This window comes from Sapajus apella, unplaced genomic scaffold, assembly GCF_009761245.1.
Source record: "Sapajus apella isolate SASKATOON/1434 unplaced genomic scaffold, GSC_monkey_1.0 scaffold26, whole genome shotgun sequence".
Taxonomy (NCBI): domain Eukaryota; kingdom Metazoa; phylum Chordata; class Mammalia; order Primates; family Cebidae; genus Sapajus; species Sapajus apella.
The window spans coordinates 4,567,364-4,579,856 of NW_022436966.1; the positions used below are offsets into that span (position 1 = coordinate 4,567,364).

The 12,493-nt window shown below is 41.6% G+C and overlaps 1 protein-coding gene across 2 annotated transcripts in view; it reads right to left on the minus strand.

The window, feature by feature from the left end:
- The window catches only part of ANTXR1 (ANTXR cell adhesion molecule 1), a 268,927-nt gene that overhangs the window by 189,458 nt on the left and 66,976 nt on the right, over positions 1-12,493 (minus strand). For both annotated transcript variants that reach the window (XM_032291881.1, XM_032291882.1), the window contains exon 8: positions 10,848-10,928. In XM_032291881.1, coding sequence (XP_032147772.1) covers positions 10,848-10,928 — 81 coding nt within the window. The remainder of the gene's footprint in view (positions 1-10,847; positions 10,929-12,493) is intronic.

Below are 12,493 nucleotides of genomic sequence, written 5' to 3' on the forward strand. Positions count from 1 at the left end.
ATGGATTTATACTCAAATCCAAACCCCATCACTTACTGGCCATGTGGACTTGGGCAAGTTATCAAACCTCCAGATCTCAGTTTCCTCTTCTGCAAAATGGGATAAGAAAAATACCAACTTCAAACGGCTGTATGATGGTTAAATGAAATAACAGACATGAACGCATAGATATTTTGTTTGTGAAATCAATTGGATTTAGGTAATAAACTTCATATTGGATTGGATAGTGAGGGAGAACATGAGATCAAGGAAAACTGACAAGGTTTTTGTTGTATAGACACAACTAGACAGATGTGGTTGATCCACAGATTGTTAACAACCCTTGGCCACCAGCCAGCATGAGCACCTCATGAAAATAAGGCACCAAGAAGAGTGGTCAAAATGACCTTGGCAGGAAAGCACTTAAGAAAATGTCTGGCATGTATTCAAACAGCAGTTGCTGTTAACTATTCCTCTGTCATTAATTACTATTGCTACTGCTGCTATTTTTGGGCAGGGACCATGGTTCACATGTGCTTAAGCCCCATCACCCACCACTGGCCTCCTGCTGAATCATATTTGCTGACAACAAAAACTGAACCAAGGTGAATGCTATTTTACTGCCAACTTTTGGACAGATTTCAAAGAGAACATTGATGGAAAAGGATGTTTGAAATCCATAAAGAACTAAATAATTGCAATGTGTTGTTACTTGTAAGGTTACTTTTGCACATCTCATTGGATTATTTGTTGGAGGACGGGTAACAGAGGCAGCAGATGTACAAGAACTTTGCCAAGTTACAAGAGTTGTTTGACATATTTAAAGTGAACTCCACTGTGGGCCAGTCTGGGTTGTATGTAAAAGTTTATTTTTTTCAGATTCTAAAAATCTAATGTCCTTTGTCATGAAGTTCTCAGTTTATACAGAGATTTCTCAAGAATCATTATAGAATTGTGGCTATCTGCACAGAGTTATAAGGAAGCCTTCCCTTATCATAGGCACAGCATTTATTTTTTTCTACTTGTTCTGCTTCTTGCTCCAATAAACAACCAATCTTCATTTACTTGGCCATTTCCTGTTGGAGGACTTTTTTGTGTGTTTATAGTGGACCAGCTTCTTTTATCTATTCATGGCATAGGAGCCTTTTGCTTTCACACATCTTTCAGAAAGTCTTTCAGAGCATGTTCCTTGGTGTCTTTTTTTTTTAAAATTGTACGTTAGGTTCTGGGGTACATGTGCAGATCATGCAGCATTGTTGCACAGGTACACGCATGGCAATGTGGTTTGCTGACTCCATACCCCCGACACCTACTTCTGGCATTTCTTCTCATGTTATCCCTCCCCCACCTCCCAATCTGCCTGCTGTCCCTCCCTTGACCCCCAACAACAGACCCCAGTATGTGATACTCCCCTCCCTGTGTCCATGTGTTCTTATTGTTCATCTCCCACCTATAAGTGAGAACATGCGGTGTTTGATTTTCTGTTCTTGTGTCAGTTTGCTGAGAATGATGGTTTCCAGGTTCATCCATGTCCCTACAAAGGACACAAACTCATCATTTTTTATGGCTGCATAGTATTCCATGGTGTATATGTGCCACATTTTCCTTGTCCAGTCTATCGTCGATGGGCATTTGGGTTGGTTGCAGGTCTTTGCTATTGTAAACAGTGCTGCTATGAACATACGTGTGCATGTGTCTTTATAACAGAATGATTTATAATCCTTTGGGTATATACCTGGTAATGGGATTGCTGGATCAAATGGAATTTCTATTTCTAGGTCCTTGAGGAAGCACCACACTGTCTTCCACCATGGTTGAACTAGCTTACGCTCCCACTAACAGTGTAAAAGTGTTTCTATTTCTCCACATCCTCTCCAGCAACTATTGTCTCCAGATTTTTTTAACGATCGCCATTCTAACTGGCATGAGATGGTATCTCAATGTGGTTTTGATTTGCATTTCTCTAATAATCAGTGATGATGAGCATTTTTTCATATGTTTCATATGGCCTCATATGTCTTCATTTGAAAACTGTTCATATCCTTCACCCACTTTTGAATGGATTTGGTTTTTTCCTTGTAAATCTGTTTTAGTTCTTTGTAGATTCTGGATATTAGCCCTTTGTCAGATGGATAGATTGCACAAGTTTTTTCCCATTCTGCTGGTTGCCGGTTCACTCTGATTGTTTCTTTTGCTGTACAGAAGCTCTGGAGTTTAATTATGTCCCATTTGTCTATTTTGGCTTTTGTTGCCAATGCTTTTGGTGTTTTAGTCATGAAGTCCTTGCCTATGCCTATGTCCTGAATGGTTTTGCCTAGGTTTTCTTCTAGGATTTTTATGGTGTTAGGTCTTATGTTTAAGTCTTTAATCCATCTGGAGTTAATTTTAGTGTAAGGTGTCAGGAAGGGGTCCTTGGTGTCTTATTTGTTGTAAAGGGCAAATTCTGGTTTTAAGATGTGTGGGGCTTGAAGTATGCTGGTGCCAGGGTGGCCAACTATCTACCGACCACTTACATTGGTTCAGTTCTCCAAGATGAAAACCTGGAAGTTTAACTTAACCTTGTTTCTTTGTCACTTTCCAAATCCAATATGAGTTCTGCCACCAATGAAATATCTATATATCCATGAACATTTTAATGTAAGCTACCGTCCTTTAGATAACTTATCCTAGTTTATAATTTACAGTATATATTTTAAAATTGCTTTGTCATTGTCTTCTTGGATTATAAACTCTACAAGGAGAAAGACTGGGTTTGTTTTTACCCATTATAATATTCACAATGACTAGCCTGGCACATAGTGGGCATTAAATAAATATTGAATTAATGAATGACATACTTCCTGCATGTCTAAATAAACTGGCATTATAGCATATTATGTATTAATCTCCCTTTCCCCCTGTAAGTAAAACCTGGGAGTCTTCTGAAATACAAGGCCGTGTTCTGCATCTTGTAATACTCCCCTCTTTTGATTAAGCACCACCATCTTTGGGTACTTGCTGCCTTCCCAAGAGGCCAATTTCAACACCTCCGTTTTTAAAAAATAGCTTCCTTAAAAAAAACAATGTTGTAGGTTTATCATTATCCCCTGTATTAGGTTGGCCAGCTTTGTAAAAGGCCTCAATTCCTTTACTCGGGAAAAACATAGAGATCTGTGGTTGGTGGGTGGGGCTCAGGCTCCCACAGAAGGGTCACACACATTATTACAGCTGACGGCAGAAAGCACATTGGATAAGCATGGGGACCACTGCATTAGAGACAGCCAGGCAGCTTGGGAACACACAACTGGCTCAAACACATCTTCAGGACTGTCAATGTTGACCCCATGAATTTTGAAATGATTTAATCTCTAATTAATAAAATATTTAAAAAGTTGCCTTTTCTAATTAAATTCCACTCCACACTTTAAACTAATAGGCACACATATTGTTAACCATGGACATTATCCTGGATCCATGTCAGTTCTATAGAGTCTAACTTTAAATAAAAATGGAATATGGCCAAGTGCAGTGGCTCACACCTGTAAGTCCAGCATTTTAGGAGATGAAGGTGGGAGAATTGCTTGGGGCTGGGAGTTTGACACCAGCCTGGGCAACACAGCAAGACCCCATCTCTACAAAAAGAAAGCCTTTACAAATACAAATATGGAATATTATACATACATATTTCTGGGATTCATATATGATTTTATGTACATTAATACATGATACCAAATACATTATACCATTCTTACATGCAAGAAAACACATTTTGAAGCAGCTGCTGTATCTTAAACAATAAAGCTTATTCTTAAAACATGCCAAAGTTTTTGTCTGAGTGAGGGCAGCCCATTCACGTAAATAGATGCTACTCTGTTGGTTTCACACTCAATGAGAATCTGATCCGAAGGAGTGTAGGATAAACAAGGTTCTGAAAGTGAGGACATTGATTTGTTTCCCCTCTAAATCGCTTTCCTCCCACGTGTGCAGAAGAAAAGCTCAGAGAGCTGGCAACTCCAAAATGTGGTTTATTTAGTAAGATGAGCTTGTTGACCCCCTGCAGATTGGGGAAGTTAGTGGTCCTCCTTGAGAGCTGATTTTGTTCTAAAATTCTGCTGTTGCTTTTACAGTGGGTCTCAGCAGATTTCTGGATATAGGAGGAGGGGCTACAGGAAGAATGGGAATGATCTGAGTGTTAACTGAACCTGCCCCTCTGCGATCTTTGTAGCTTCTTCAAGCTGGGGGAATTCTTGTTTCATCTGGGCTTTTTAATAAGCTGAATAGAAATAATAGTGTGGGAGAAATGCCTGGCCTGAGGGTCTGTAAAATCTGAGTCTAATTAATGACTGCTGAGGCAAACGATATTTTAAAAAAAGATTTTCTGCCCACTACAGAAATTACAATTGATTCTATTTATGTTTTGTATCCAAGCCTGCTAATGTGAATGGAGCCCAGAATGGCATGTTTTACAGATGCAATCTTAGAAGAGAGGGGAGGGGCTGAGGGGATTTTACAAGAAACAGAGCCACAGACTGCCCTCTTGTTGTGCAGTGTAGGTCTTCCCTGGGTCACAAAAGATGTATGGTACTCTGGGCTGTTTTATAACTAATAAATATGCAAAGCACAGTGCTGGATATCATGGGAAGTATGACACACGGGACAGTGTTTGGGATTGCACAACTTAGCATGTGACCAGGAGGAATGGCGGACAGCATGGAACAGATCCACATGCCCAGCAGGAACTTCCAACAACTGGTGCCACTGGAGACCAAGGCAGGAAGAGCTAGCTCATGGAGGAGGATAAAGCAGGGCAGGCTTTGTGGAGATGAGAAGACTGAAGGGTGCCTTGAGACAGGATTCAGACAGGGTGAAGGAAGGAAAGGAGGTTGCCTCCAGTGACCATCAAGCCTGATTTATAAGAAGAGCTGCTGCTGAAATGTGCCTCCTCATCTGCTAGGCCTGCAAAAGGAATTAGTTCAATAAAGGCAGGCACTTCCCAGGACTTCGGGAATGTGACATGAATTTTGATCATAGGAAAATCCTTTGCAGTTCCTGGTGGGGTCTTGGAAGAGTAGCTGGGAGGTAAGCCTGGAAGACAGACTTTGCCTTTTATCACAGCTTTGTTAGGGCCTGGGCCAGATTAGGACGTTACATTGCTTTCCATAAGTGGAAGGGAGAAATCAGCACAGGATCTGGTTTTCATAAATAAAATAAATTTATATATACCATGGAACAGATTGATTCCTTGGTTCCAGTGATCTCACAGTTTCCCTGATAACAAGAATGGTCATGCCACAGCGTGCGAGAAGTCCTTACAAACATAGTTGTGCTTGCTCAATGCTTGTTGTTTACTGTTGATCAAACATGCAGAAAGCTCTATGTGCTGACTCACTCTCATTAATAGGAAGCCCAATGTCGGCTTGAATATTTATTCCAGGGAAATGCTCCTAGATGGAGGTGGCTTGGTGCCAGCAACTATGGGCCCTCCTTTTCAGACAATGGCCTTGATTTCAGGCCCTACCCTCAATTGCACACCAAGCGGAGACAGCTGGGAGGAGGAACTGGCATCTTGGTAACCAGGCCAAGTGTTGGGATTCAAAGCTGCTGACCCATTTCGGTGTTATCTGAACCCAGCTTTCATGCAGGTTCCTGTTTCACTGCATGAAGCACTTTTGAAAAGGCAAACAAAGACCCAGGAGCCTTGCTGGACCTTTGCTTCATACTTTTGCTCGAGGGCTGGTACTAAATTCACCAGCTGTGGTCAGTGGAAATTCCCTGAAGAAGCCACAATATGAGAAGGCACAGGAATAGTTTCTTCCTTTACAGCGTTACTGGCTTAAAGGGCTACAATCTTCCAACCATACAGACTTTTTCTTGTAATTTTATCACCATATTCTAAAGAAGTGAGTAGGAAAACTGTCATGGTGCTCAGAGGTAGAGTCCCGTGCAAGTGTGGAAGGGTTTAAGAGTACATGTGTGGAAGCTCCTTTCAGCCTGTGTCAATTCTCCAGCTTCCCAGAACAATGGTACTTCATCCATTGGGCAGTAATGATTTCTGGAGGTGCTTTCCACCTGATAGTAGTAAAAGGCAAAGTGCTCCCCTGCCCATCCATGGTGTATTCAGATCAGGCCACCTGGATTCTGGTCTTGCCTCTGTCAAGCCACTTCTCTTTTTCGGTCCTCAGTGTCTTCCTCTCTGAAATGGAGCTGCTTCCTGGCCTGCCCGCATTGTTCAGTAAAGCACGGTGGGCATTCACATCGTGGGCATTAGAAAGACTTGAATCTATTTGGGATCACTACTCACTGTGCTGTGTGGCCTTGGAGAAGTTAGTGAATCACTCTGAGCTTTTAGTATCTACTTCTATTAAAGGGGTAATGATTTCTACATCAAATGGCACCTGTGAGGATTCCAGGAGATGATTTTTTTTTTTTTTTTTTTGAAATGTACTCTTGCTCTGTCAGTGCACATTGGTGTGCAGTGGCATGATCTCAGCTTACTGCAATCTCCACCTCCTGGGTTCAAGCAATTCTCCTCCCTCAGCCTCCCAAGTAGCTGGGATTACAAGTGTGTGCCACCACACCTGGCTAATTTTTGTATTTTTAGTAGAGAAAGGGCTTCTCATGTTGATCAGGCTGGTCTCAAACTCCTGACCTCATGATCCACCCGCCTTGGCCTCCCAAAGTGCTGGGATTACAGGCATGAGCCACTGCGCCTGGCCTGTGTTATGATTTTTAAATGAGGTAATATTATACGGGAAAAGGGCAATGTCTGGTTCCAAAGTAAGTTCTCTACAGCTGTTAATTTCCTTCTGCCTTTTTCCTATCTTTCTCAGTTAAGACACTAACATGGAAAACAAGTGGGTATGTTTTAAAAAATCATACATTATATAAATCTGACACATAAGTACTTCTTCTTGAAGGAGAGAGGATTGAAGAAGATTGGAAAGATCAAACATGAGCATCAGATTGAGAAAGCAGGGCATCTGGGGATTTGATGAATCCAAGGCTTGGGCAACTGGCTCTTGGTAATCCAGTGGTGACTTTCCATTTCCTCAGACATTCATGGCCAAATGTCATGAAAAGAGCAGAATCTCTGGAACCAGAGCTGAGTTCAAATTCCCCACTCCACCATTATAAGAGGGCAGACCTGGGGACGGTTTACCCAACCTTCTTGTACCTCAGTTTCCTCACCTGTAAAATGGGGATAATAAGTCCTTCTTCAGGGAGTGGTGGTGAAGTACCTGGTAGAGGGAGCTGATAGAACATGTTCAAGTCATAGTGGGTTTTCTTCTTCAAAGGCTGAAATGCTGTTGATTCTGAGTGCTATGATGTCTACATTTCCTGAGTCTTGATTTCAAGCCTGATTGCTCTACTCTCAGACTCAGACTAGCTATAGTTTCCTATTGTGCTTTGAGTAAATGCATGGCCTTCAAGGCTCTGGTGATTTAGCATCTGCCTGCTTCTTAATTTCATCTTCTGCCATTCTTCACTTTAAGCATTGGTCTTTCATTCTCCTATGTACTATCCTGGGCTGTGCTCTGCCCATTCTATCTGTGCCCTTCCAGTGGATGGCTCCATTGCAACCTTCAGTTCATCTCTTCAAAGGAGACTGGGTTCTCTGTCAACCCTTTTAATCTCATGACCATTTTATTTCTTTTATTCCATTTGTCACAATTTTACTTATACATATTTATTTATTTAGTTGTTTTTAATGTGTCTCTCCCACTGGACTGTAAGCTTTACCAGGACAGAGCCTCTACCTGCTTTCATTGTTACTGAATGGTCACAGCCTGTCACAAAAGGTTTTTAATGAGTATTTCATGAATGAGTAAATACTAGCCCCTGCATATTAATTTAAGGTTTAAAAATATGAGCATAATGGGCAGAAAACTTTGTGAGGCATTTGAGCTTATTAGAAGCTGCTCTGCCATCTTATTTTGGATAATTAAGCCCAGTCCTATTTTATTATGAGAAAATAACCAGCCATAAAACAACATCCATGGGAACAAGCTGGAATAGAGGCTTCAAATGGGGGGAAAATTGAGAGTTTTCTTTTCAATATCCAAAAGGGGAAATGAACTTACTTCTTAAAAATTGCCAACTTTTAGGCCATAATTATTTCTGTCTGATTTGAGAAAGATGAGCTTGCTCTACTTTTGTCCCTGTTTCTCTGTCCAAGCAAATGAAGGAACAACTGCCATAAACATGGATTTTGAGTACCGGAAGGATCAAAACCACTAGCATAACTCACAGATAAAAGCTCACAAGAATTTTATCATGCAGCTAAAAGTTTGGACACTGACGTCTCAAATTATTTTTCTTCCCTTTTTGAAAGATGGTTTTGCTAAAATTTCTTAAAGATCTTTGTAGTTATTTCCATTTGGGGATGGAGGAAGTTTTACAAACATTTGGGCTCATGTTGAGCTTGGGTGAGTTGCTAAGGCTGACATATTCAAGGACAACAGTGATTTATACATACAAAAAGAGTCTAATCATCTGTGTGAGAACCAACTTTTGGTGTTAGGCACACGGCTCATAAGAACATTTGAACAGATAAGAGTTGTTCCTGTTCAGAATCTAGCCATCTTAAAGCAGGACTATTGCCTCCTAATTGGCCTACACTCTCTGGGTGTCCCCAGTCTCCCTCCTATGTGCACAAGCACAGCCATCAGATTATTTCCTTAACTTGTTTCAGTAATTACACTCACTGCCTATAGGTTAGAGCCAAAAGCCCTTCAAGGCTTGTATTAATCTGGTTTCAACCCAATATTTAGGCTGATTTTCCATTACTCCTGACTCCTTTACCCAAACTGTCCCACCAGATGGATAGGTATTATTATTATTGATCCCTAAATATGCTTTTCTGTCTTCCAGCTTCTGGGCTGAGGTCATATAATTTGGTGTTATCCATCAACTTTCCCTGGCCTTTCAACGATTCAGGTCTGCCCTGCCTTCTCATGAGGACTCCACCCAGAATAATCCACCTCTGAGCTTCTTAAGGATCCATGATCAGCCCCTACTCCTACTAGTAATTGTGTTTTGCATCCTTCGGGTTGTTATTTTACATGGTTATTGTAGTTTGTGTTGCTTACACTGTCAAGTATGCCACAGTCACCCCAGAAATAATTTAGAGGAGGAGTCCTTCACCTGGGGACCCATAATTGGGTCTGATAATTCTCTATCCTACAAATAATTTTCACTTTCTGGTTACAGCAGTTTGAATAGGTATATATTCTTTGCAAACAAACTTCTTGAATAAAACAACTATCATTGGAATATAATTAAGATAGAAATTCCCAACCTGAGGTGGGATGATTTTTCACAATTCTGTATGCTTAAGGTCAGATATGTCAGTGTTCTAAAAGCATATCTGGTTCACTTTTTTTTTTTTTTTTTTTAAAAAGCAGATTTAAAATATGCGGATTCCTTGGATCCATCTGAAACTCATTGCAATAGAATTTCTTGGGAATAGGTATTACAAACAATTCTCAAGTGATTTTTATACATATTCAAGAATGTTTAGGGGATAAAGGGAAGCTGACATTAATATCCTTCATATGATGGGAAAGGAAGTGGAAGAGGCAATAATTCATATGGCTCAAGTGCTTATTATGTGTCTGGAAAAATATTAGGAATTTTCACCAGTAATCCTTGTAATCCTCAAACAAGCCTATGATGTAAGTCATCATCGGTTCCTGTTTCCAAACAAGAAGTGTCCAAGGATCTGTAAGTGGTAAGTACATGGGCCAGTTAAACTCTGGGTTGCCAGGCTCTGAGGTTCTTATTTCTCACTCTGCATTCCACTCTGCTGGAGCTCCTGGCAAACCTTGAAGGGAGAGCAGCATGGAAGCACAACCATGCTGGAGGTTTCCTGGGTTGGTCTGGGAGAGCTGGCAGATGCTGAGCCCCTGGCCGGTAACCCCTGGATCAAGACCCCCTTGACATCTAAAGAGGAAGGTGATCCCCTGAGCTCTGAATCTGCATCCTGGACCCCCAGTCTGGAGCCTGGTAAGCTTCTACTGAAGATCACAGATGCCTTTCTGGTCACAAAACCTAAAGGTGGAGGCTGCAGAACATCTGAACATTGTTGCAGGTGCAGCACACATACTGAGTTGCTGGCTGAGGCTTTAAGACAGCAGCATTCAATATTACAGCTGGATCAAGGGCCTTGCCTGTGTGTGGGAGGTAGAGAATAGAAGCCCTGGAAGCCACTGTCCTGTTCACCATTCAGGAAAAGGGATGTAGAAAATCACCTGTGTGTGAAGGAGGACTGGTGACTGTGCAAACCCTGGAGCCCATGTATTTGAGGATTGTAGGTCTAGAGCAGTGGTTCTCAACCTTGTCTCAACATTCAAATCACCAGGGGAGATTTTAAAAAAAACTCTTGAGGTCCAGCCTTCACCCTAGACCAGATGCCTAGGCAGCAGTGCTTTTTATATCTCTGCAGATGACTTCAATGGGCATCTTGGTCTAAAGTACATCCAATGACCAAGTGATGTAAGTCCAGCCTATAAGTGCTCTGAAGGCAGCTTGCATTCAGTCATGTTGGGAAAGCTGAGGTGGTCAAGCGTAAACCACCAGTCACAGTCTAAACCACCAGTCACAGTCTACCCAGTTAGGAGAAAGGAGAGGGCTGCCTGAAGCTTGACTCAAGGCCTTTCCAGTGCCCCCTTTCAATTGTTAATTTTCCACTGCAGGGTACAATTGAGAAAGAAATATGCGTGGAAGGCAGAAGGGAGAGGTGGGACGTGGTAGACACAAAGATATAGGAAGAAATGTTGTTCTCTTGAGCAGAAAAACACCAGGCTTGGAGAGAAGGAATTGGGTATTAATAGCAGATTGGAGACAGAAGGTGCCTGAATGTCCAGTCTCAGGGGAAGAGCTCTACTTACTGAGTGGATGATGCCTTGCAGAGCCTGAAAGCCGTCATTCACAGGAAACACATGATCCTTACTGTCCGCAATCCGGGCCAGCTGAGAACACAGCAAACACACGTGTTAGGCTTGGATGTGGAAAACTTAGGAAGGTCGCTGGGCCTAGGAGGCTCTAGTTATATTCAGAACCTAGGGGAATATGAGGCCTTCACTGAGCTCAGGGGCTGCCCTGAAAAGCCGTCAGTAATAACAAGCTCACCAGTGGCCTCTGGAGCAGGTCCAGGGTTGGCTACAGCTTTTACATTTGTTTTAACACTTTTCTCCTCAGGAGCAGAGGTAGGAGTGCCCAGCTTGATGAACGCTTGGCCTGGATTGGTATGTTTATAAATCTGGGCACAGACCATGGGCTCATTTTTCTCCCATTCACCCAAATTCCTGTTGGCAGCTTTATCTGAATCGAGCAGATTCAAGTTCCCTTTCAGGGCAAACTTAAATTCAAACTTTGGCGTTGGGTGAGGCCACCTTCACCTTTCAACCAAACTACCCATTGAAGAAAGGGCCCTTGTGGTTGGTTCAGGTGCTCCAGCTTTATGGAGCAGGAAACTGAGGGCTACGAGAAGCCGATGTATGGGCTTGTCTGACCCCAGATCTCTGAGCAGTTCTGTGACTCTGTGGCAACAGAGTCAGTGCCAGCGGGTGTATGTGGCTTCTAAAAAAATATGTTTTATTGTTTTTACTGATTGCAAAAGTAATACTTGTTGTAAAAGCTTAGGAAAATTCAGGAGAGTCAAAATAAAAAGAAAACAAAGGTTACTCATAATCCTTCTGTCTGTTCATCTATCATCTATTTTATTAGCCATTTGATAGATACCATTCTTCCTACTTTTCTATGCAAACATACATATGTTTATTTTAGTTAGAAGTAGGCACATACTATTCTTACTGCTTTGTAATCTTGTTTTATTCCCTTAATGATATATCATAAGCATTTTCCTGTGCCATTAAAACAAAAAGAAACTATGAAGTACATTGAGGAACATGTATTTAGATTGTTAGTAAGTTTTTACAACTTGCTTATTATATGCACTTGTACACACTTTTTTGCCCACTTGCACAATTATTTCCATATTTTTGTGTTGAAAATGCATTGTATTTTTAATGGGTGAAACAGAACGTTTGTTATTTGAATAAGAAAATCATACTTGTCAAATTAAATTTAGCCAGGTGTTGTGGCTCACGACTATAATCTCAATAAGCTGGGAGGATCACTTGAGCCCAGGAGTTAGAGACCAGCCTGGGCAATACAGTGAGGCTTTATCTCTACAAAATTTAAAAAATAGCTAAGTGTGGTGGTGTGCATCTGTAGTCCCAGCTACTCAGGATGTGCACCTGTAGACCCAGCTAATCAGGAGGCTGAGGCAGGAGGATCACTTATGCATGGGAGGCAGAGGCTGCAGTGTGCTGAGACAGCTTACTGTACTCCAGCCTGCATGACAGAATGAGAGCCTGCCTCAAAAAACAAAAAACAAAAAACCCAAGTTTTCCAAGTTAATTCAGATAGTTTTTGACATTTGGCAATTTAATGTTTGCCAACACAGATGGTGCGTTGATGGTCTGTGTTGAAGACCTCAAGTGCATCAGCAAATGATTTAACATTCCTTATA